The 26,421-nt window shown below is 42.3% G+C and overlaps 2 protein-coding genes across 4 annotated transcripts in view; both read right to left on the reverse strand.

Moving 5' to 3' along the window:
• Positions 1–4,935, reverse strand: LOC147267745 (transmembrane protein 233). Its single transcript, XM_086196766.1, has 3 exons — positions 4,750–4,935; positions 3,927–4,061; positions 1–15 (listed from the first exon to the last, which is right to left on the reverse strand). The coding sequence occupies exons 1-3, from the start codon at positions 4,933–4,935 to the stop codon at positions 1–3; spliced, it is 336 nt and encodes a 111-aa protein (XP_086052892.1).
• Positions 4,936–6,704: 1,769 nt separating this feature from the next.
• Positions 6,705–26,421, reverse strand: part of LOC147267746 (RNA-binding protein Musashi homolog 1-like) — a 24,204-nt gene continuing 4,487 nt past the window's right edge. For 2 of the 3 annotated variants that reach the window (XM_086198784.1, XM_086198783.1), the window contains 10 exons: positions 20,328–20,369; positions 19,857–19,949; positions 14,574–14,622; positions 13,903–13,985; positions 13,639–13,756; positions 12,863–12,943; positions 12,272–12,328; positions 10,556–10,615; positions 9,062–9,216; positions 6,705–8,947 (listed from right to left, as the gene is read on the reverse strand). In XM_086198784.1, coding sequence (XP_086054910.1) covers positions 8,906–8,947; positions 9,062–9,216; positions 10,556–10,615; positions 12,272–12,328; positions 12,863–12,943; positions 13,639–13,756; positions 13,903–13,985; positions 14,574–14,622; positions 19,857–19,949; positions 20,328–20,369 — 780 coding nt within the window. In that variant the 3' untranslated portion in view covers positions 6,705–8,905. Of the gene's footprint in view, positions 8,948–9,061; positions 9,217–10,555; positions 10,616–12,271; positions 12,329–12,862; positions 12,944–13,638; positions 13,757–13,902; positions 13,986–14,573; positions 14,623–19,856; positions 19,950–20,327; positions 20,370–24,901; positions 24,932–26,421 lie in introns of all 3 variants that reach the window. The other variant, XM_086198786.1, reaches the window with a different exon arrangement.

A 26,421-nucleotide genomic window follows, 5' to 3' on the forward strand; every position in this document is an offset into this window, starting at 1 on the left:
TCAGGAGACCTTCCCCTGGGGATAGGAGAGACTCAGAGACTCAATCACAGAGACAAAAGCAAGTGAAGTTCGACTTCTTTTACTTTCAAGAAAACATCCAGTCCACAAAACTCCCAGGCAAACGTTCAGTCAAAAAGAACTTTCAAAAATAAAGGTTCCAAAGAGGTGTTCCATGAACACACAGCTAAGTGAGAAAAAAGGTAGAGAAGAGGGTGCGTGTGTGTGTGTGATAAACTACACAACTGTTTGGAAATTCAGTATTGATGTGTTTCTCATATGTCACTAAAATCTTGAAGCTTTAGTGAATCATATTTTCATCTAAATGTCCCTTTTTCTGGATTTTCTGGATGTTTTCAAACAGATAAACAAATAAATCAACCTGGGATTTTAAAATGATATTTTTTTTTTTTTGCTGGTGCGTCACCCAAAACAATTCATCCAACGTTTTGCAGCAGCGGAACAGATGAGGTGACGTTCTAGATGCTCACTTTTATGTTCAAGTTGCTAGTAAACTTTTGAAAATAGACCTGGTAATAAACCTGATGTTTTCAGCTCAGCTCATCCTTGTTGAAAAGGAAGGATTAATCCCAACACCAAACGTCCCAGAAGGATTGTTTTGCTTCCCATCTCTCAAGTAGCTGCTTGTGTGTGTGTGTGTGTGTGTGTGTGTGTGTGCGTGCGTGTGTGTGTGTGTGTGTGTGTGTGTGTGTGTGTGTATCAGTACATCATTCCCACAGTTATCCCCTTACATTTATTCCAACTAGATCGGACTTCTGCTGGGAGGAATGTGTTATGGGATATGTTTGCATGGATCCTCCCTCTGGTGCTAATGGAAGCAGCTGGTTAGAGTGACCTATTTATGAGCGCTTCACGGGAGTCGAGGAGAACCCTCAGAGCTTATTGGCCACATTATAACGCTGCTATCAGCACAACTACATGTGAGCCGAGCTGCAGAAGTGACGGAAACACCTCCATTGAAGCTCTTTTTGTGTGTGTGTGTGTGTGTGTGTGTGTGAAATTCTTAAAACAAAGCGAAGGAGGAAATCCGTCTCCTGTCACACCTTCATCTCTTGATCATCGTAAATTCTTTCAAGTCACCTAATCCCTGAGCTCATTTCATTTTTCATCCGGTTCTCTTGAGTTTTTGCTTTACGTGTCACATCAAAGAGGTGGCACTACAAACACATTTCTCTTTTCAAGTACTGAGAGATAATAGTACAAGATTACCGCCAGAAATGATTTGTCCACATGCATTAGCGGAGCGGCAGGCCTGTTACATCAGAGGCTCTGCTTCGACTTGCGCCTGGAGCCTGGTTTTGCCGCTCATCGGCTAAGAATACACAATTCATTTTTCACAATTTTTTTTTTTCCCCGACAAAATTTTTTTAAAAACGGTGAAAAAATGTGGGGAAAAGTATGGTTATTCAGCTGCAGAAATATTAGATGGTTCCATTAGAGTGACATGGAACACTCCCTCCGTCTCTTCTTCCTACGTTTCACTTGCGACACAAGTGAGTGGGTGCTGTTTGACCATATGACAGGCTGGGCAACACGGAGGGGAAATCTGCTATATTTAGTTGAGGATATAATGTGACATATCACAGTACAAGTTCATTTCCCAGCTTTGCAGAATGTAGTTTAATGTCCCCCAGGCTTTTTCTGCCGAAGTCCGGTGTGAGGCAAACAAATCTGCACATTAATTCTTGTGATTTTCAAACTAAAATTGCAAAAAAAACAAAAAAAGCAAATTAAAAGTACTGCAGTTTGACGGGTAATAGTTTAAAAAAAAAAAGAGGGGCTCATTGATGTATCGCATGATGTTTTGGTTACTTTTTCTCATATTTTATTGCCATGCAGTCTCAATCAATGACATCACAATGTGGCATTAACAACAACAGGAATCATTCAGAATTATATATCTTAGATGTTAAATATTCTCTACAGTTTCTTTATGTTATTGCTGGACAACAAGAATCATTTATACATAAACTCTTGATGAATAACAGGACAAAAACCTGTTTGAAACTCATGAACTATTCACTAAATAACATTGAAATATTAAAAATATCTAAAAATTCCAATGTGAATTGAATTTATTGTTACAGACACAGATGCAGTATCTTAATGATGAATAACAGCAACAACAAGAAAGTCTTAAAAATATCACACTAATCACAATAAATAAAATGATGTGTTTGTTTGGACTTAGAGGAAGATATTAAATTATGATCTATTTTTTCAGCACGATCGGTTCAGCATTCATATTCACATTTCTGCTTCTTTAATCCAAAATTTCGGTTTGACTTGTTCTGAAATGGATTCAGCAAATCCAAAAGTCCTTGATTGTCGACATGAAGAGAGGAAACATGAAGTAAACGTGAGTCCCCTCAGATGGTGGGAGCGTCCTCCTGAGCCCACGGGGAGATCATCAGCTCCTCACGTCCTCTCTGGGTTTCCATGTTCAAGTGTTTCAGACGTTTTCTCCTCCTCGCGCCATCCCGCGGCGCTAACCGTCCTTCTGGAACACAAACACACCCAGTTATTCTTCCCATGCATCCTTGTCCTCTCCTTCTCAACCGAATCGATCGAGGCTGATGGCCGCCCACTGGAGGGAACATTGGCTGCAAATGTGATCCAGGCATGCAGAGTTGAGTTGAAATGAATTCAAGATGACAGTTAGTCGGAGAGAATCATATATTTTACTCAATGTTTCATTTATTTTCAGTTTAAAAACACAATGTTTGTCTCACATAATTATGGCCACCGTAACGCATTTCACAAAGGCTTTTATCCATCTGTTTTTCTCTCCCTTTCACCTTTTCACTGGCTTTTACAACAGTAAAAGATATTGTCTTCCACCAGAGTGAACCAGCTTATGTTAAAATGGCTCCCCAGGAAGTCTCAGCTTGCATAAACAACAAGAATAATATCAAGAATTTTATTTGCCTATTTAGCAAATCACTCGCTGCCTGGCTTTGTGGTTTGAGCCCAGGACGGAATACTTAATGTTCAATTCTCCAAGAAAAACAAGACTAATAAGAGGGTTTGGCAATTACTCTCTTTCAGATTTAATCGACTTAAACAAAACTCAGACTTCAGCCAACTAAAGTCCCTAAAGGCTCTCCAGCTGGTCCAGAATGCTGCTGTCTGTGTGTTGACGAACACTGGTAGAAGAGACCATGTCTCTCCTGTACTGGCTTCTCTGCATTGCTCCCCGTTAAAGTCAGAATAGAAATCAAAATTCTCCATCTAACATACAAAGTCCTCAACAGTCAGGCTCCTTCATATCTGACAGAGCTCATGGTCCCCTGCTGTCCAAGTAGAACGGTTCTGCTTGGAGTAAAAGCAGTAACCCTGCATCCTGGGAGCGAAGGGTTCAGGGTTACTTGTGGTTCCTAGAGTCTCTAAAAGTAGAATGGGAGCCTTCAGCTATTAGGCTCCCCTCCTGTGGAACTGTCTCCCAGTTTACCTGACTGCTGCTGCTGCTGCTGGAGGAGGTCACAGACCTGAAGAGGCTCAAGCTGCCACCCGTAGCACCACCTGCTCACGTCCCCCTCTGTCCATCAGTCTCTTCCCTTTCTCTCCCTTTTTATCTCTCTCTGCTCCTCTCTATCCTTCTGTATATCTGTCTTTCTCCAGTCGTACTAAATTTAAAAATATCTGCTGAAGTTAGACAGAAAAGGTAGTTAAGCTTAAATAAATGCTGACTTAAGAGGTGCAGCCTTGCATGCAGCAGGAGGTACCAGCTTTGAGGGAGATATGCAGTTATCACTGTTAGTGAGAGAAATCGCTCCTCTCTCATGAAATACAATAGAAACAAACTCCCAGAATGACCTGACAAAGGACAGTGTCTGTGTGTCTGTGCGTGTGTGTGTGTGTCTGTGTGTGTGTGTGTGTGTGTCGAGGGAGGGAAAAGAAAGCCTTACAGTGGTAAAATGAACAATGCAGGTGATGGCGATGATGAGGAGGCCGATGATGATAGAGGCAACAGCAACATAGAGAGCGTTCCTACCCAGCCGCCTGGAGCCATCATAGTCACCCTGATAGTAGCTGCTCCTGGACTGAGGAGGAAGTCACACACACACACACACACACACACACACACACACACACACACACACAAGCCTCAGTCAGAATGTCAAAACAGGCCAAAATCAAAACTATTATTTTTATACAGCTGCAACTAATGATTATTTCCCCCCACTGCAGAAACACCATCTGCAGATTTTCTTGACTCATCATTGAATCATTGAGTGAAGAAAATGTGAAAATTGTCCTCATTATTTGTCAGAGCCCAAATGAAGATCCATTTCCGTCATAAATGATTAAAAAAAACTGATATTTAAGAGTCTGCAACCAGTAAATGTTTGATATTTTGGCGTGAAATTAGCTGACTAATCTACGACCAAAATATTTGGACACTTAGTTTCTTGTTCATTTTTGCAGCTCTTAATTTGTCAAAAACATGTTTTTACAAAGTGTCATCTACATTTTTCTAACAGCCAACACCAATAAAAGGGCAACAGCAGTTCAACTGGGGTTCAGCCAGTAGCGTCATGTTTATATCATCTGTGTGCAATGTGGAAATGTCATTTATTTTTCCAAAAAGGAAGTTGAAGTATATTTGTTTGATGGATGCAGCAGGTGTGTATGACATGTCAGAATTCGGTGTGTGTGCGCTCGCATTTGTGTGTGTGTGTGTGTGTGTGTGTGTGTGTGATATCATCATCGAGTCATGATGATGCTCACCATGATGGAGAAGACCAACGCCACGATGTTGACGGGGTACGCAGGACAGAAGCAGGTGAAGATCGTTAGACACAGGTAGCTGTGGAGCGGAGGCGGAGGCTCCTGTTCTTCTGTAGAACAAAGGTCCAAAAAAGCACTCCCACTCAGGGAACTTTTCACTTGTGGATTCAGCACAGCCAGAGCCATAGTGGCTGGTAACAGTCCTGGAGGAGGGGGAGGAGGAAGAAGAGGAGGAGGAGGAGGAGGAAGAGCCAAACTAGAGGAGGTGAAGAGTCAGACACCTGAGCGGTGAAGAACACGACTTTTGACCAAAAAAAAACAGCCGGAGCCGTAGGTTTGAGAGCCTGATGTGCTGTGTGTTGGTTCCAGTCTTCTCTCCGAGCAGAGAGGTGGGAGAGGGGAGAGGATCAGTAACCCTGCTGGCCCCCCTCCAGCCCCCAGCCCTCAGCTGAAGTGTTAGAGATCAGACTCTGTTTACCACTGCTGGCACGTCACAGGAACATCATCAGCCTCATCAGTCCAGAGCCCTGCAGGGTGTGTGTGTGTGTGTGTGTGTGTTCCATCCTTTACCTTTAACTATCACATTTCTGCACCCATGCTTAAACACACTCAAGCTACTGCCGCTCCTCCAGCATCTCTCCATCCACATGGTTTTTTCATTTTAAACCTTGGAAGTGTGTTGTCGTTATCTCCTTTGCTAGTTGTCGGTGGTGCGTGATCATACTGACCTCTAGAGTTGAAAGCCTTGCAAAGTCAGAAGTGAAGTCAAGTCCTTCCCCACAGTTTCTTAGAGCAGTGGTTCCCAACCTTTTTAGTCTTGTGTACCCCTTGAGCCTGTTTGTCATACCATGAGTACCCCTTCACTCATACGTGTTCATGATTCTCCAAAAGTAGAACATAACACAACTGAATATTCAACGCAAGTCATTTTATTTCATCTTCTTAAATTGAACATTTAATATTCAGGCATTATCTTCTTATTTAACTCAAATTAAACATAAAATTATGTTGCCTTCAAGGCAATAAAAATTATAAATTTAAGAAACAATATTATAGTAAACGTTTGTATTATTAATACTGTATTATTAATACCAATATATTATTATTATATTGTTATTATTCATGGAGTTATTCGCCAGGACTTCACCACAAAAGTAGCACTGAGGCTGCGGTGGGTCTGCAGACGTCGAAGTGAATCCACATAAAATATAGTTTTCACAATACTGCCTTGGTTTAGGTTTGGAATCTTTCTTGCGTTTGTCGGCGGGCTCTTTTCCCCCTCCTGGATCCACAGCAACTGGACGTTTCAGCCATTTATCCATGTTTACCTGCAGGTAAACAGGTTCCCGCTGTTTGATTTTGGTACGGCTGTGCCACAGGTTATTGTCTCCCCAGGGAAACAAGTCATAGCGCACACGTACCATTTTATTGACGGACTTATGGAATGACTAAGAATATTTTTTATCATCGTGGAAATAAATTCTTAATTTTTCCACGTACCCCCTGTAATGTGTACCCCTGGTTGGGAAACACTGTCTTAGAAGAATGAAACACCCCAGTGGAGGTGATGCATGGTTCAATTATGTTTTGATGAAGACTATCGATTGACTGATTATTAATTCACCAATCAGTTCCTCTTGATGTCTTCACGTTTTAGCCTTTTTTAATCAGTGTGACGTGAAGTAGCTCCATTCTGAGGGCTTTTTCACATTTAAATCACACACACACACACACTGATTGTTGACTCTAACTAGTATGAACAATAGTTTGTTTTTGCTCGACTGTCTTCAAAAAATTTTTCACACAATCCTGTGTGTGTGTTTGCATTCCCCCCCCCCCTAGGAAGAAAACACGGCCAGTATCAGAAGGTTAAAGTGGTCTCAAGTGCACACAGGCACCACAACTGCTCACTATGCACCATATTAGAACAGAAACCAGAGATAAGCAAATACTTTAGAATAATTTATTAGGATTTTAAAATTGAAATTATCAGGAAAAAAATAAGGAAATAAGAAAACCATTGCTGTAAAGCTTGGCGGGGGGACATCCCAAATCTTTAACTTTAACTGACCTCATGTAGAGCTACAAGCTCAAAGTATTGGCCCTTTTTCCTTTCAGCAAGACAACAAAGGACATCATTAAAATCAATATACAAGGGGAAGATCTCAAAACAGAAAAATATAGTTTCTTTTTTTTCTGAAAATAATGCCGCAGAATTATCCACACGTCGTCTGCCTTTACCAATATTAGTACTATTTTCATTTGTAAGGTAAAAAATAACTTATTGCTTTATTGTAAGTTAAAAAGTTACAGTGTTGGTGTCCAGCAGTAGTTAAATGTCGAGTCCCAGACGGTCTGACCGAGGAGCGATCAGGAAGCGGCCTGAAGCTGAACAAACAGCTTTACTGGGTGAGTTTGTTCCAGCTTCTTCCTGCCCGCCAGCACTGAGGTCCTGGGTGAGAACCGACCGGGAGCAGACCCTGTTACATTTGAGGTTCCCTGTCCAAACCCCCTCTGTTCACCACTACACAGAGCAGCAACAACATAGATCAATAATGAAAGTGAAGGTGGAGGAGCACACATGAGAATAAAGTACGAAATGGGAGGGAAACAGGGGAGAGGAGCAGGTGAACCCAAATGGAACGGGGCGATCTTTTTCAGTACCAAAAACAAAAAAAGAAAAGAAAAGAAAACAAAGGCGAACGAAATGCTCCTTCGCCGCCCCCCCCCCCAAGAAAGTAGTTCCATATTACACCTTGATGTGTGCGCACAAACACTCACTCACACACACTCAACCACACGCACCTTCAATGGTGACAAGAGGACAGAATATTATTGTGATGTTTCTACAGATGTTTTCTCTGAGAATGTCCTTCATTTTTAGTATCACAGCGCAAAAGGAAAAAAAAAAAACACAGTAAAAGAATTTTGTTTTTAAAAAGAAAAACAAAAAAAATTTAAGAAGTGAACTGCGCAAAAAAAAAATAATATATAGAACATTTTCAAAGAAACAAAAAACAAAGAGGAAGTCAAGTCAAACCCCAACCCTGCCAGCTCCTGATTTCTCCTGTTTTTAAAGTTGTTTCCTCCATAGTCCATCATCTTAAGCAGTTTCCCTGACGATGCAAAGAAGTCTAGTTCATCATCGTAGGAAAATCCAAAAGTCGTAGTCGCTTTTTCAAGAAGCAAAAAGCAAAGTGATGACTTTGAAACAAAAAAAAAAACAAAAACAAAAAAAAACAACAACAAACTGACGGCCAGACAAACTCCTGGAAGTGTTCCTCGACGACAACGACCGGCCGGCGACGTACACATAAACCGTATGCATACAGACAAAAAGCAGTGAGATGACCACACATCCAGTCCCGTTTGCTGTTAACCCTTTCCAAACCAACCAATGACATGCCAGCCGGTTCAGCCACCCCACCCCCCACCCCCCCACCCCCTCGTCCCAACAGTCTATGTACAATATCTTACAGGAAGACATAAAAACATTGCTTTAAAACCAATTACAGAATAAAATACCTCACAGATTATCATTATTATGTCAATATTAATAACAATATTACAAAGGTTTGCTTTTAAAGACTATCAAAATATACACTTTTGTTTTTTTTCCATGTTTCTGTGACGCTTAAAAAATGACTTGTTGGATTTGTTCTTTGTTAAAAATGTTTTTTCAAAAGACAAAAAAAAAAAACATCTTGCACAGCGTTTTCTTTTCTCTGTTCACATCAGTAACAGCTGTCATCGATGAAACAACATTGAAATAAAATAATAATAATAATAATAATAATAAAAAATAGTCCTCTGTGCCTTTGCCGACAGAAAGTTTCCTTGCAGATTTTTTTTTTTTTGCAGTTTTCTTTTCTCAGCTTCAGAAGAAAATAAGAGTCGAATTAATGAGGCTGTAGGAGGACAAAAGAGACGGGGGATGTTATGCTGAAGTGACATTAGTTAGCAAAACACAGTTCAGGTTTTTTTGTTGTTTTTTTTTAAAAAGATATTCAGTCGGTGGGTGGAGCCACAGGGAGCCAGGACAGCCCGGGAGAACCTGCGGCCGGCCAATCAGGTTGTGCCATCAGTGGGCACCCAGCATTTTGATTTGCTCGTCAACGGAGGGGAGCCCGTCCAATCATGTGTGACCTGAGTCTTCTCAGTGGTAGCCATTAGTGAACGCAGTGGCGATCAGAGGACCCTAATGACACACACACACACACACACACACACACACACACACACACACACACACACAAAATTAGATATGTGGATACATCCATACAAGTGCTCAGAAAAAGGGGTGATGACCTACCCCTAGACCATGGCCAAACCCTGTACTGGGGGCGGGGCTAGCAGCGCTGATGTAGCTGCTGACTCCTGAGTCCTGATTTGCTGCTGCATACAAGTCAGCCATTGGTCCGGGGCTGCTGGTGCCCAGGAAGCCAGCTGTGCGTGAAGGGGTGGAGCCTAGGAGACAGAGGAGACAACACTATAGAGGGCATTCTGTAAAAACACACACACACACACACACACACACACACACACACACACTACTCTTATATTTCAACATGTTAGCAATGCCCTCTTGACTGAGATGAAATTTTTCCGTTGGTGACGTGACATTTTCACGATGAGGCTGAATATTGCATTTGACTGTTTATTTCTTGAGAGATTTCTCGTAATTTGGGCAGAATTTTTTCTTTTCAATTTCTCAAAACAACTGTAAAACACTTCAAATTTGACACTGACATTTCTGGGGTTGTTTTAGCTTGATCGCCCTGAGGCATTATGGGTAACGTGAAGTAGCAGGACGAAGGACAAAATTAAACGGTTCCAGCAGGAAATGTGTCAAACTTCACTGCAGAAAACAAACCTGACAAAGCATCAATTCTTTCAATTCTTTTGTTGCACTAATCAACATAATGTCATTATTTCATTTTAATCTGTTTTTTTCATTTAAATCAAAGTCAATCTCAGTTGGAAGCAGTGGACTTCAAAGCGAGAGATGCAGGAGATCACATGTCCCCCAAACAGTGCATCCAGACTCCTGAAGGAAAACAGATTTTTTGATTTTTGGTAGCTGAAAAATTTAACTAAGAAAACTGTTAAAATTCAAGTTAATTTATTCTTTTCCTTTAGTCTATTTTAAAGTCTGTGATTCCTCATGTAATCATATTTTAGTAAGAAAAAGAATTGAATGTGTTTTTACTGGTAAATCGATTCTATTTATAAAGCGCTTTTCCACCTTGGTGGTACTCAAAGCACTTTACAATGTCATCTCATTCACCCACTCACACACTCTCACACTCTCACACACACCCCAAAGGTGTTGGCTGCCATGCAAGGCGCCAACATTGGGGAAAATCGAGGGTTCAGTATCCTCCTCTAGGACATTTGGACAAGGTCATCAGGGGAGGTGGGGATCGAAGCAGTGACCCTTCGGTTGCTAGACGGCCACTCAACCTCCAAACTAAAGGCTAAAATTTGCTTTGGTTCTGGTCTGAGCATTAAAACGCATTACTGTAGAAACAATACACTGTTAGCTTTGAGGCTACATCCATGCTACACCCATAAAGGTGATCATCAAGTATATCAGTGAGGGACCAAAGGCATAATTACCCTGTTTCTGATGCAGGTGACAGGTTTTGTGTTGCGAAAAGCCAAATTTGAACAAATATATGACAAAAACACTGTAGATAAGGAGGTGAGGGGAGGGGCACCACTAGCTTGTTCAGTCTTGCAAGATACACGTTCTCTGTCTCACACACACACACACACACACACACACACACACACACAAACACACCTCTAACGACTGCTGCTGCTGCGGCTGCTGCCATTGGTCCGTATGCAGTCAGGGGAATGGCTGAGGGCGACAGCAAACAAACACACAGGATGATGATGATGTCATTGTCATTCTCCTATCAAATTATGAGAAACAATAAACACAAGTCTGTAACTGACTCTCTATCTGCTCAAACAACGCTGTCGTATTCACGTCCAGCTGAGGGAAGAGGAAGGAGACTCAACGCTAACAAAGAAGGTTTCAGAAGATACACTTTCATAATAATCTGACAAAAACGCATTGCTGACGAGGAGGCTTGTTCATGTGATCGCGTGGAATACAAGAGTGAATGAGCGTAGGAATCTACAGCATCAAGAGGAGTTCATTTACATGTTCAGGGGTTTCAAAGGCGGGACACCTCTTTATCTAACCGCTTTGTTGGAAAGTCATTTGTATTCAAAAAAGAAAAAAAAAATAGAACGGTGACAGTGGCATGTGCACAATCTCCAATCGGGAATTCAAACACTTATTTTTAACCTGTATGGGTTTGTCATGAGAGATAAAATACACAGAATTAGAATTTGAATTCAGCGAGTTGAACGTTCTGTTGAAATTGCGTAAATTCACAGAGTAACTGAGGTTGATATAAACTTGAAACAACACCAACTTAACCACTGCAAAAGCCTGATTGTCCAACCTTCACCGTTTCATGTTGGAATGGAATTTGAATCCATCCTCACTTTTATCGGTCAAATTGTGACTTTTTTTTTTTTAAATTCTGAACACAAACCTTTGAAAGTGGCAAAAGTTAGCACACCGCACACATTCTTCTAACTCTGCCACCTTTATCTCAAAGACTCAGCGAAAAACACTGATGTTATGTTTTTGGGGGGGACTTTTGTCTTGTTGAGATTAACGTGACGTGATGTTACAGTCCGTCACTGGTTGGCTCCCATTACAACACTGGCTGAGAGTTCCAGCCTTTCTCTTGTAAAGAAATCTCGCCCTTGTATTTTTACATTTCAGCTTTAAAGTGCCGACATATAATGGACGGAGCTCGACACCGCCCACTTCTGAAACTGTTCCAGAAGAGAATCAACTGTTCATTTACTCTGCTGATGTTTCAGCCCATCCCTTTGTGAAGAGTTTTAAGCCTGGACTCCAAGCGGACCGTCGAGCCGCTGAGTCGTGCCAAAAAATAAATTTGAAATGGCCACAGTTCAAGACTTTTGTGAAACAACAACAAAAAAAAAAAGCATAAATGATGGTAAAGCTCGGTGCGACCCTCCAGCTGCCCTGACCATACGGGCAGTAACTGTTTCCACGGTTACACTTCCGGATTATGAATGTACTTCTCTGAGAGATTGTGAATAAAATGTGCTTTCTTTAAGGTAGGTTCATTTAAGTTTAAGATATAAGATGGAATATACGGTGGCCAGCGACCAAACACGAGGGTTCAAGAGCTCAATAACAGACCATTTGAAAAGAGTTTTGGAGATGCTAGCAGTTAGCTCCATGCATGCTATTTCCCTCTGCTAAGCTAAGCTTAGTGCAATAAATCGGAATCAGTGTTAAAGTTCTTTATGCTAAAATATGTCTAAATTTCGTATCAAAAGTTAAAAAACAGGGCCAGAGGCCAAATGCTCAACAGTTTCATTGACTTTCCACTGCTAGATAAAGTTGTTGTTTTTTTCCCCTAGTTTCCAGAAGGGGGGGTTGTTGGGGGAGCACACTGACCTGCCAGCTCAGGGGGGTGGGATGATGTCAGGAGGGGGGTCCTCTCTAAATGGAATTCTAGAAACAGAGAAGGTCAAGAGAGAGCGTGTTGTAAATACAGTCATCATCCACTACAAAGCCAACAGGCACATAACTGACGTTTAGCCACAGCAGGACGCTAACATGAAAGCCACAGAGAAGTAAGACGTGGAAAAAACTATTGTAGGGAGTGTGTGTGTGTGTGTGTGTGTGTGTGGGGGGGGGGGGGGGGAGGGAAGTGTGTAAGTTGATCAAATACATGGAGAGAAATATCAGAACAAACCCGGAAAACACACACACACACACACACACACACACACACACACACACACACACACACACACACACACACACAACGGACAGAAAAAAAATCAACGATTTGAGGAGAAAAAGGCCACACAAGCACGCAATGTGTTTGTGTGTGTGTGTCTCCATCCACATGGCCTTCCCAGCTCGTCTCATGACCTCAGCACTCACAGCTGAGTCAACTACACGGCGCATCCTCTCTCCTTCAGCCCTCAGAATCCCCCTGCCCCCCACCTCCCTGTGAGCCGAGGGGCAACACGGACGTACCTGGGAACTGGTACGTGTAACCAGGTGCTATTCCCGAGTAACTGCGGCTGGTGTAGGTTGTAGTCTGGAAACCTGGGTAGCCTGTCGGGTGTGAGGGGAAAAAAAAAAACCACTCATCTTTTAGCTGAGCAAACACCTATTATGAGGAACAATAACAGGGAATTAGTTTCACCAACTAAAACTGGATTTATGTTAAAATTTCACATTTAAATTATGAAGCGTTTGATAAAAAATACAACTTTGCCCGAAAGTCCACTAGAGGGAGCCAAACAACCACTGATGGGTTCTTGACTTGTTTTTCTTAATGAGAATCTTACTCCAGTCTGTGACCTCTAAAATTTCAAATACGTGTATTTCTTATTTCATAAAACAAAGATAAAATAAAAAACATGAGAAACAACGTTTCTAGTGTAGATGAACTCAATAAAAAAACAATCAAAAATATAAAGGAAGCATATTACATCCAGCTGGATTAGCATGAGATTAGTAAGTGTTGGTGTGAGTGATTGATCACATATCAGAGGTTGTGACTATTTTAAATTTTTAAATGTTCCTGATGCCGTAAAACCTTGTAAAACTCTACGTTGAACTACAATAATTTGGAAAATGTTATATATATTGATAAATGACTGATTGTGCCTGTGAAGGTAATATTTTAATGCTTCACTGAGACATATCAGTTTCATTTTATTTGGGTATAAATAGAGATCCATATTTAGAGCAGCATATGCTAATGCTAAGCTTCTGACGCAGGACATATGCTTCCTAAGTCTCACCCAGCATGCCGATGCCCAGCATGAAGGCGTCCATCCCGTAGGGCATCACTCTGGACCGGCCTCTGGCAGAACCCGTCGGCGTCATCACTTCCTTAGGCTGTGCTTTCTTACACTCCACCTACAACACACACACACACACACACACACACACACACACACACAAACACACACACACACACACACACACAAACATACAAGTTCAGTACCATAAGCAATCAAAATTTGTAAGAGTGTCACAATGTTTAAGTGTGTACACCATCTTACCATTTTGTTGTTGATCTCATGGAAGTGGATCTCACACACTTTCTCCACCACATCTTCATTCTCAAATGTAACAAAACCAAAACCTGCAAAAAATAAATGCAAACGCACACACACACACACACACACACACACGTAAAGCTTGTAAAAAGCCAGAATATTTTTTTCACATTTTCTAATGTTCAATGTCAGAAATGAGCAGATCTAATGAGACCAGGGTGGAACTAGACATCGCAGGGCTTCCCTGACACAAAGAGCCAAGGACACAGGACAGCTCGTCTGTCAATCACCTGATAGGAGGAGCACAGTTGGGGCGTGGCTCTTCCATATTAACTGTCCCCTACCACACCCTTCCTCTCCTCAGTCTCCTCAATTGTCTCATTAACACACACACACACACACACACACACACACACAACCACCCTTGTACCGCTTACTGTCCCTTTATCGTGAACCTCAGTGGGCGCCGCACTTCTCGCTGGCCAAGAAACGACAGAGATAAATGAAGGAGGGGGGGAGCCAAGAGAGGAGGTTCACCCTTCTACAAGTGACTCTCTCACGCTGTTTCTCCTTTTCCTCTTTACGAGGACAAGTTTCACAACTGTGCGTGTCAACACGTATTACCATAATGTGTATGTGTGTGTGTGTGTGTGTGTGTGATATTCCGTACGCACCTCTGTGTCTGTTGGTTGTTTTGTCAAACATAAGCATGGCATCATCAACCTGCGAGAACAAAGCGAAGAATAGATGAGCTTCGACATGTTAACACACACACACACACATCATCACACAGCATGGGGTGCTATTGTCCCTCTTTAGCATTGGATGGAGGGGGGAAAACAGATGGAGCGGGTGAGACGGGGGAGATGGGGGGGTGTGACAGGTGACAGAGAAGAAAAGAATGGGAGAAAGGAATGGTTAAAAATAATAAAGTAAAATCCATCGATGTGTGGGAGAGAGAGAGAGAGAGCGAGAGAGAGAGAGAGAGAGAGAGAGAGAGAGAGAGAGGAAAAAGAGTCCTTGATAGAAACACTTTCTACTGAGTTCTCACCAACTTGTGTCTTTTCATTCGTCCACCCTCACTGTCTTTCAAAGTTTACAATTCCCATGGAGACCCTGTAAAGAATTTCAATTACAAGAACCTGCCCCCCCCCCTCCCCACCCACCTACCCAACACCAGCTCATTTCCATGAACAGAAAAGGAGAGAAGGCAAGGAAAAAGAGCGAGTGACTGAAAAACAGATGAATTAAAAGGTGGTTGGTTTTTTTTTTAAAAAAAGGGGGAGAATAAAGTTTTGATGGAAGATGGAAAATCTGCTGATGAACATTTTGGATCAGAGGGGGAGAGAGAACAAAGTGCACTGGGGGCTTTGTAAACACGCTCTCCTTTTATTCTGCCTCCACTTTTCTTTTTGCTCTCACTCCACTACCCTATTCATATTCTCCTCTCTCTCTCTGTCTCTCTCTCCCTCTCCTCCCCCCCTTACACCCACCCTCCCTCCCTCATTTGTCCTTCACTGGCAGGAAAGTTTGCAGCTTCAATCTGCCGGAGCTCTGATGCCTCCAGGAGACAAACCAAATACTGCGATAGTAACGCATGTTTTTCGGATTTTCACGAAAGAAATCTGCAAGTCACACGGAGACACACACCCACACACACACACTCCAGCGCGTGGAGTGACTACATGGCTATTTTCATTAGCACTGAAACTCACACCGGTGTAACATGAGTGGCAGAGGCCTCTGGATGACCAGGCCATCCGATTTCTAACCTTTACCTCAGATGATAAACACCTCCTGAGCCGCTGCACACCACAAGACCTGAAAAAAATCTAGATATTCATCATTAAATGTGGCGATGGTGCAAACGGAGCAGATCAAGGTTGCTCCTGCAATCTCCCTGACCCTTTTAACTCTCATCCCTCTCCACATACAGCACCCTTCCTCCCCCTCCTCCTCCTCCTCTCACTGTCCTTCATTCAGTTTATTCCATCCTCCCCTCCTGCCTTCCGTTCGTCCAAACTCAATGACACAGCAGAGAGCCAGGGAACAGGACGGTGAGTAGACAGCTGCAAGCCAACATGTTATCATAAGAGTAGAGTTACATGCACAGATAGCACCCCCCCCCCCTCCTGTTAGCATTAGCTATGCTATGGTTAGCACAGAGGAGATTCTGCCAACATTTGGGGCACATGTAAACATGTCACACACTCCTGCTATGAATTTAAGTGTCTTCCATGAGAATACGACTGTGTGTGTGTGTGTGTGTGTGTGTGTGTGTGTTGTGTGTGTGTGTGTGTGTGTGTGTGTGAAGGAACGGGTCACGTGTTTGAGCTTATGCTGTGGTTGCACACCAGTCCTTTTGCATGTGCCAAAACCAATAAGAAGACGATCTCCGATGTCCACTAGCCCAGGGTGCTGTAAGACAATCTGATTGGATAGCTGTGGGGGTCTGAGATTGGCTTAGCGGCAGCTCAGTCGCTAACTACTCAGCACTCATGCAGAGAGAGTGAAGCAAAGTTAAGGTCATGTTCTCATGAAGTTAGTGCGTCAGGATTAGGAATAGTGAAAGGTGCAGCTATTTGACTTTTCTTTTTTTTTGGTCCAGATTATAAAAGGTGGCATTTTTTCCCCTGCTGTCTCCTCACATCTCTCTCTCTCTCTGCAGCCATCTCTCTAAACAGGCCAGCAGACAAAGTGTTCAGTCAAGCCTCCTAATTGCCAGCTCACATGGGTGAGTGGAGTCCCAACTTTTCCCGTCTGCCCCGTCCATGCTGCATTTTTCATCTTAGCCTCTCTTTTTCTTCACTTACTGCTGCAACCTATTCATGTGTATCCAGAGTTGTTTTTTCATACATATAGAGTATATAAAGGGAGATTTAAAAGGTACTTTCAAGACAGGAGAGGCAAGATGAAAGGCATGAAAACAGGGATTTCCTCTGGTTTAAATATAATTGACTACAAGACTGAAATGCTTATTATCAAATTATCTAACTCCTGATTTCCAGGTTTAAACACATTTCTCAGATCAAACAGGCTCCACATTCAAGCCAAGAGGAAGGGAGGTTCTCAGCTCTCCACCAGCTCAGCGGAGATTATAGGACCTTCACTTCAGGATTCAGACTTATTCCTCATACAAACATGGCGGCTGTAGTCTTTAGTGACCAAGGGGGGTTATTCATCAACACCAGCTCAGATTTGCTCAGCTAAGAAACCACACACAAACACTTTACTCTAAAACACCTGACGTGCCAACTGATTTCAGTCCCGCCTGATGAAGCTGCATAGATGCGCATTCAGATTTAAAAAAAAACAAAACAAAACAAACTTTCAGCATGCATCAAAGAGCTGCAGAAAATGCATAGTGCATTCTGTGTTTTCTTTCCGAGGCGGTGCCACAGTATGAAAATAAACAGGACAGCGAGTCCTTCTCCATCCCAACCTGCACCTTGTAACCAGGCTCAGATAATAAACAAGAAATACCTCCCGCTCAGCAGGAATGCACCGCGGGATTGGCTCTATCCATGATACAGCTTCGCTCTCACGTGTCTAAACAGTCCAAATATTCCCTCATCCTGCCGAGGGAGTGCTGTCTTAGATATGAGTGTCTAGTGATCACCAAGGAAAAATGGATTCGGCACAGAGCTGCAAACATCACGACGTTTACCGTACGACGAGTAAAAAATAAAAGTGTGTGAAGGCCACATGGTGTAATCCAGAGTGACGAGGATTCACAAGACAGAATTAGATGAGTTGATTCCAATTTAAACCTGAAATATGCTAATGGGCCTGAGACACGAGCCAACTGACAGAAACAAAGACACACACCGGGTGGTGGTGGGGTCTGAACAACCTGTAGAATGGAGCAGAAATGAGCCCAGAAATAAGTTAGCATTGCTGAACGTCTGGCTCCTTCGCCTAGAATACGATGAGTTTAAAGTTAAATTCCTGAAATGAGGTGTGTGGTTAGCACGAGTTGTAGATCTTTTTGTGTTTTTTCTCTCTACAATATCAGGAAATGCGACAAATTTAATTGATGTGTTTTTAAAAACGTGATTGCTAACACACGACAAAACTAGACCACAGAGGCAGTCAAGGACATTAAACGTCATCACTCTGGATGTGTAGAGGAAGAAAGTAGGGATGCACAATACTATCACTTCAGCATCAGCAGATAGTGGTCATTTTTCAAAGATAGCGCTATCGGCCCGATCGCCGTTGTAATATCAGCTCAGTAAATGTTTGTTGTTGTATATGACTGAGTTTGAATGAGCAACTGGATTTCAGATGTCTTGGAAATGCAGAAAAACATCACTCTTTTAAGTTGAAATTGTTTATGTGTGTTTTCCGTGAGAACAAATTATTAATATCATACAAACTTGTTTTTATATGAGGCTCCTCTATTTCTTGTATTCAGACAAAATCTACTGGCAGTCATCTTTGTCTGAACAGAAGAAATAGAAGATCATACTTAAAGATTGAAAACATTATGAATCCTTTTAGACTCCTGTGATTTTATACATTAAATCTCTCAACTATCTATCAACAAAAGTTGATTATCAGCCAAATCGGTTGTAAAACATCAGCAAAAAGTGCAATATCATGCATCCCTAGAGGAAAGCTTAGTTGGGTTGACATGATACGGGTTAAATCCTTAGCTTTTTCCCTCTAGCCACTGGATTTATGCTTCCTTCAAATCTTAAAATGCCAAACATTTGTTTGCCAAAGATTTTACAGTAATTTCCGCAGAGACGCAAAGTTCACTATAAAAATAAAAAGATGCTGTTAGTTTGTCCAGCAAGTGCACTCATGGTGACATGATGCTAACTTCCTGGTTAGCCTAAAAATATACATTGTCCCTGCTGCACACTTCATCCAAGCAAAGATCCAATTTATTAAACACTGTCCCGCTCACGACAAGTGTTTCGCTCTCTGTATCCGTCCAAACATATTCAAATGAACTTCTCTCGCAGCCACAGCCTCACACACCCTTCTTTACATTCATGCAAATGCACACTTCTCACAAATTTAAAAAAAAGAAACAACAACAACAAAAAAAACTGGATTACAGTGGGACAATAGGGAAAAGCAGGTCACCACGGCAACAAGCTGAGAGGGAGCAGGGTGTGTGTGTTGGATAGGAGAGGCATGTGAGGTAGTGATTTTGGGTAAGGTGGGGTTTGTGTGTGTGTGTGTGTGTGTGTGTGTGTGTGTGTGTGTGTGTGTGTGTGTGTGTGTGTGTGTGTGTGTGTCTGTGGGTTGGGGGGGGGCTGTTACAGGAGCAGCTGTTGCATTTGATTAGTTATTAGAGAAGCACCTGAACCCAACACAAACCTGCTGAACTCTGGTTAGCTGAAAAGTAACCTAACACTGCAGGCATGATGGTGCATTTATGGCCCATCATATCGCTTGTTTTTTCCCCCTTTTCATCGTCACTACTCTCCTTCCTCACTGTCTCAACATTCCTCCTTTTCTCTGCCCTTCAACCCTTCTGAGTTCCCCTCCCTCTCGCTCCATGGGGGGTTGCTTCTTCCCTTTCAGTCCCCCGCCATCTCCCTCTTTCCTTCCCCTCCCCTCGCTGCTGCTTTTTTTTTTCTCGTCCTCCCTCTCCCCAGCCACTCATCTGTCTCCACAGCATGTGTTTGCCTTTCACCAAATTTCATTCAAAGGAGCTGTGCAGTTTGAATGTGGAGGCTAAAAAAAAAGGAGATACAATCAAGAATGAGCAGAAACCACTAAAACAAGAGATAAACTCAGCTACAAATAAATACTCACGACCCCGCTGCTTTCCTCTTTCCTTCTCTTTCACTTTCACTTCTATCTGCACTAAGCTGCATTTCCACTCGTTTTCATAAAAGGGAATAAAAAAACAAGAAGGTTTCTCTGCCTGTGCTCAGGATGAACATATCATCCATCACAGGTGCACAGAAAAAAACCATTGGATTTGCATTGTTTACCTTTCCGAACTGGTCAAAGTATTGCTTCACGTCTTCGATGGTGGTATTGACTGACAGTCCTCCGACAAAGATCTTCTTTGTCCTGGTCACCAGCTAGAGAAGGGGAAGAAAGCATCGTTTAGCACTAATCAAATCAGACCGAGAGCTGATGGGCTGGATAAAGAGGCTTCTTGTTTGTTGGTGTTTATCTAATTGTGGAAAGTTTTCTGAAAGCTAATTCAGTAGGCCTATTAGATTTACGTGTGTGTGTGTGCATGCATGCGTGTGTGTGTGTGTGTGTGTGTACAGGTGAGTACAGGCGATAGGGTGAGAGGGGGTCAGGGTAGAGGGTTATAATGTCAGGGTATACAAGTGGCTTCCCACCCCTCTTTGGTCACGTGACTGACTCTAATCTCCGATCTGAGTGATTAGGGGTGACAGATGACATCATCACTGCTCCTCCCTGCTGTTAACCCCTCCATGTGCACTCACCTTCGGTTGGGCCCGCCGGGGGAAAGCCACCTTCGGGTCAATCTGTGAGGGAGACAAGAATCAGGATGAGACTGGTCAGAGTGGAGGAGGAACTCAGGAGATCATTATTTTCATTAGACACAATATGTGTTGTTGTTTTTTAAAAATGTTCATCTCTAGACTGAAGGCAACATGCAGAAAAGTAGTAAACAGAATAACAGCAGCTTAATAATTGTCTCAGAAACCATCCAAGTACACGAGCAGTATTCTTTTTTTAATGTAAGATGCCGCAAAAATAACAATATAAACATAACCTGACATTATTTTCTTTTTATTGGGGCGGGGGGGGGGGGCAATCTTAGCATATGCAGATAAACTGCATTTGCATTTCTTTTACCATAAATAAGCAATGAAGGTGATATAACAATAGTATAACACAGTATAACATACATAGAACCAGAACACCACACAGCTGCTATTCCACTACTTAAGCTTAAGCTTTGAAACTGGACTTTTTCATTTTAAGAAGGCAACAAAATAAAAAGATTTCCATTAAGTTTTTCAATTAAATATGAAAATATTTTATACAGCGTCCTGGCTAAGCGGCTATCAATCAAAACATTAGAAAAAAATCCTTTAATTGACTGAATACTCTTCTCCACTCTACTGATCTAAACTCCACCAATCACTCATACGACATAAAAAAGGAAAAACTACTGAATCGTCACTGCATTTATTTCAGATTCTTACAATTACAGACATTCAAAAGCAAACGGCAATTTTTCTCTTCTCTATTGACATCATATCCAAGTATCTCTCCTACTAACCCTGTGTGGATGTGACATGATGTCATCATTGCTGTAAGACCTGACTCAGGTTGTGAAACATGAACAAATACAGCGACTGAAGCCACGCGGCTCCAAACTACAGCTTCGATTCCGGATAAATGGATGCTTTATGATTCTAAATGTCAAATTTAAACACATCATAAACATTTTTCTGAGTCTGTTTGTCTAATGTTGCATATCTAAGTCCAAAACAGACTTCCAAGCAAAGTCGGATTAACCTCACATGTGAAATATTAGGGCAAACTGAGCTAACTGGAAAGTAGCAGGGTCTCATTTCAGACGCATTGGTTCCTACCATGATACCACAACCCAACACGTAACATTAAGAAAAGTCCCCTTAGCAGTTCATGTTAAAAGCCATTGTAAGGTCGCCGTCTTCTTCCACCATCCTACACGCTAAAAGTAGGGGTACCAGTGTGTACCTGAAAGGGTAGAAAATGAACTGAAAGGTACCAAATTGTCTTTCAAAAGTGTAAACCTCCTCCAGCGACAAGCACTTGTGCCCTTTTAAGTAAAGAGCTTATGGTGATCAAAAGGACTCTTGGAAGAAAACTGTACTTTTGAGGGAACAATCTTCACAAGTGTACCTGTGAGTATAGAACATTTCTTTTCTTTCATCTCCTTTTTTCAAGTGCGTAAACACCGACCAGTATGTAGCTGAACTTGTGCCTCTAGGAAATCACTGAATGATCAATTTTGAACTCAAATTAGTTAAAACAGTGCTCCTCTAACCTGCGTGAAGGCCACCGAGTCCTGAAATAGAACGTATGCTAATCTGCAAGTATGTATAGTAGAGCCTTGTTTATGTAAGCCCCAAAAAAAATACACACACACACACACACACAAACACACACCGCCCAAACAAACAGGCATGGGGAGGAAAACACACACACAGACATGAATGTGAACATTCTCTGAATTGTGTGAATTATTTTTACATGTTTGAGACACAACTAAGATGCATCGTAGCCACCAGCTAGACGGAGGAAGGGCAGGCTGGTATCCAGCGTAAGCCTGCAATATTCTGAATATGTTTCAGATGGATTTTTTTCTCTTCTCCTTCCTCTTCTTCTTCTTCTTCTTCTTCTTTGCAATTCCAGGCAAGCAACCTCCATTTTGGATTAGCCAGATTTGACTGTATCCATATTTCTCCCCAGTGGAATGTCTCAGCAGTGGTCAAGGTTATAGATAAAATTAGAAGCAAATGAGTTTTGAATGAGCTGGCCTTTAATAATGCTAAATATGCAAAGCCTGGCCTGGCATTTTCAATGTGTATGGAATCTGGTGTTATTCTCACTCAAGCCTAGCAGACAGATTATTTTAGGTCACAGAACCTTGTGGTGTATTATGGTTTTAAGAGTTCCATCTTTGTTCTAATAATTAGATGTGTGACACGGCTGCTGTCAGAGGTATTGACTTCATATTGGCTACTAAAAAAGAGCCAAGAAATAATGTGAACAACACACACAATACAAGAAAGAGACAGAGCTTCCCACCAACAATCCTTTCATCTCTTTCCTGTGATAATTTCCTGCTTCGGATAACAAATCTACAGACCCAGAAATACCCTTGGAGGACCTTTAAGTGGCTGAGATTTACCACTTCTCTGATGCTGTGTAACTAAGATGCAGCTGCAGCGCCCTTGGGAGGGATCGCACAGGGACTTTGCACCTTGAAGTGGGACAAAGACAAGAAGAATCATGTCACCTCCAGCTGGTCGCAGCACACATACCAAGGTGACAAGGGCAAGCGAAGCCGCTATCCGCAGCAGCTCTCACTAGCAGTGACAACAAGGCATTCTGGGTCGGCGTTAGAGACGTGGATGACTGCAAGTGTCTGATCCTGTGTTTCTGCTGCAAAAATAAAAGGATGATGAATAAAAAAATGACAAATGTGGACTCGTCAAGTCCGTTTACTGTAATCAATGCAGAACTAACTGCACTTGAATGTTACTGTTGCACTTAAAATAAAAGCTCTGCCAAATTTCTCCGTGATACGAATATTTATATACATTTGTACCTTTACATAGGAGAAGTGCACTTCAACGTGTTTATCCTGGGGTAAGATTGCGAATCCTGCCGCTGCTCACACTTGTGTCTTCCCATCAGTGGAGTTTTAAGTAGTGAATCTAATTTTTACTCCCATTTCTCATACACCCATATTTATAGGTAACATTTCCATTTGATGCTCAGACTTAATGTTGGTGAATGGCGAAAGACTGCGGTTTTACAGTTCTTATGTCATATCATCATCTACATCAGTACTGCAAAAAATACCCTTCAATATTGTGACGTGCCATTTTTAATCACCCATCTGTACAACTTGTTTTATACTTGACACAGTTCATGCTGCAGTGACCTCTGGAGCAGGTAGAATCACGAATCACGACAGAGGACTGTGTGTGTGTGTGTGTGTGTGTGTGTGTGTGTGTGTGTGTGTGTGTGTGTGTGTGTGTGTGTGTGGTGTGTCTGTGTGTGTGTATATATATATATATATATAGAGAGAGAGAGAGAGAGAGACAGAGAGAGAGAGAGAGAGAGAGAGTTTTGTTGCATTTCAACTAGACAAAAAAAGACACGCTAACACGTGCTAATTTCTGTCAATCCGTCCACCTTAAGTTTGAAAAAACGGACGCTATAGATATTTTTTTTTAAAAGGATTTAAAAATATACAGCAATAACAACGTCTCTGACCTCAGTTTGTCCTTTCTATATGAATTGTTTACCCTGTTTTATTGCAAATTTCTTATGTCAAAAGCGATTCACCAAAATAAAATTAAAATTCGAAGGCGCATTTGGAAAGGAGTCAAACAGCTTTTAACAGGCTGTGAGCATTTATGTGAGGTGGACAAAGGTTATTTGTGAGCATAATTACATTAAAACCACAGAGTTGATTTTCCCAGCGTAGAACCAGTCCGAATGGACCCTGGCCATGGTGTAATATGTATATTTGAATGATCATGATGGCTCTTGGATACGCAGGTGTAGAGGCCTCAGGAGCCACAGCAGCTACCATGTGAACACGCTGAGAGTCTCTTGTGACTCAGTCAACTGTTTTAACCAGACTACAGGACAGGTGCTACCCTGAGGCCATTATTCAACAGATACCACACAGTAGACAACATGGAATATTCCCTCATATGTTGCAGCAAACCCCCAATATGTTGTTGTTGTTGTTTTTTAATTATTATTATTGCACATGATCAGAGCTCCTAAGTTCAGCCTACAGACCAGCTAGACTAGGTTAGGCCTAATGCATCTGCTTGGAGAGCTACTATAACTACAGTCATGCCATGCTGTTAAAAAAAAACAAAAAAACAACATTCCACTTCAGCGGAAAAAAAAGAATATATCTAACGTGTCATTTCTACATCTGGCTGAACTCAAGAGGAAAGCTAAGATACATGAAAACTAAAGCATCTATCAGACTGGTGGATTAGCCTTGAGGAAGACAGATAGGCCACAAAGCAAAAGTAGGCTTTAGCCAGGTGACCGTTCGGCAACACTCAGAAATATCTCTTCACGTGAAAAACCGTGTCTCTCTCATAGTATATGAGGCTGGTCAGGCTCTCCTGCGTAAGAGATAGAACTGAGCGTTCATGAAAGGGTCTGACTGACATCCTGCTCCATGACATCCAACCTCCGCTCACTCAGTCCAAGCGGCAAGAGTGACAGCACAGCCTACGATAGGATTTTAGTAGTTTAGCTTTTCAAATCTAGACTAATCTACAACCGATAGTCACCTCACGTGGCCCAGCGCATCCACCAGTGTAACAAACTGGAAAACAAAAATTAAAAAAAAGAAAGAAGGTCAAACCAATGGACACACAAACTTCCACCCTACTAGTTAGGTAAAATAGATAAGAGATAGAGAGAGAGAGCGAGAGAGCGAGAGCGAGAGAGAGAGAGAGAGAGAGAGAGAGAGAGAAAGCACATGGAGAAAGAGAAGCCATTCATTTGGAAAACAGAGTGGGTCCATGAGAAAGTGGGCCTGTCCAGCGTAGCGGTGCAGCGGGGCCGTCCCAGCAGGCAGCCCCTCTGATTTCATTAATTAACAGGACAAAGAGTACAAAACAGATGGGCCCTGAGAGGAACTGGGGCTCCCGTGCTACCCCCACAGGCACACGCACGCACACGCACACACACACGCTCACAATCATAATGCAGCACAAACATAAACAATAACATACAGAAATACACAAGGCTGACAACTAACACACTGTCATGAGTGCAGTGCATTCATAAAGAGTCGCATAAAGCTGCCAAGATGCTGCATAAAGGCAGACAGAAGGCTGCATCATCATCATCATCATCATCATCAACATCATCATCATCATCACTATACGCTAAAATAAAAGCTATACACACAAGAGACAAAAGGAGTTGGCAAGAAAGTGCATGTCAGTGCTAGCGAGAGAGAGAGAGAGAGAGAGAGGGTCAGTCTGAACAGCTGAACAATGGCACAGTAATTAGTTAACGAAGCTCACTAATGAGGACCCCTGCACATATCCCTCGTAACCCCACTACTGGCGTGCCTCCTCAGACCCGGTGCTGCTGGTGCCGGTGCACACGTAGCAGCTCCACCTCGGAAAGCCCAATCCAGTTTGTTTCCTCCAATCCGATTAGTTGCTTTTCAGATCCATACTAATTACAGCACCACCACCAACACCAGCACCACCCCTCCCTCTTCTCCTCTAACTTCAACCCCCCTCATTCTCTTGTTCAGTCTTGTCCACATCAGCATTAACAGTTATTCTCCAGTCAGGAGCTGCTGCTGCTGCTGCTGCTACTGGGAGTGAACGCTGCCTCCTCACTGGCCAGGTGTCGGACCAGTAGCAGGATGTGGCTCCGGAGGGCCGCCGTGCTGCTGCTAACATATGTTGTTACAGTGGACGGCTACAGATGAAAGCAGCTATATTAGCGCCATGCAGGCTGCTACCTTCACAAACACACAGTCGTGCCAAAAGCAACAATTACTACACACTGTAGCGCACGTCAAAAAGGACATTCCTGTTTACTGGTTGTAATGATTCTAAACTGAAGTGATAATTATAAATGTTGTTTTCCTTCTTTTTTACATAAGAAATGCTATTTTAGCATCCACTTTCATGCGCAAAATGCTAATTTGGGATACTAAGAAAATAATTAGCACCCATTAAGCAGGTCCAGAAGATAAGGGTGCACCATATTGGACTTTCTGCTGATAGCCAATATTGACTGATGCTGCTATTATCGCTAGAATAACAAGTTTATATGATATTCACTCGA

Source organism: Aulostomus chinensis, chromosome 3, assembly GCF_037954235.1.
Source record: "Aulostomus chinensis isolate RoL2024-O1b breed Wild chromosome 3, RoL_Achi_v1.0, whole genome shotgun sequence".
NCBI lineage: Eukaryota > Metazoa > Chordata > Actinopteri > Syngnathiformes > Aulostomidae > Aulostomus > Aulostomus chinensis.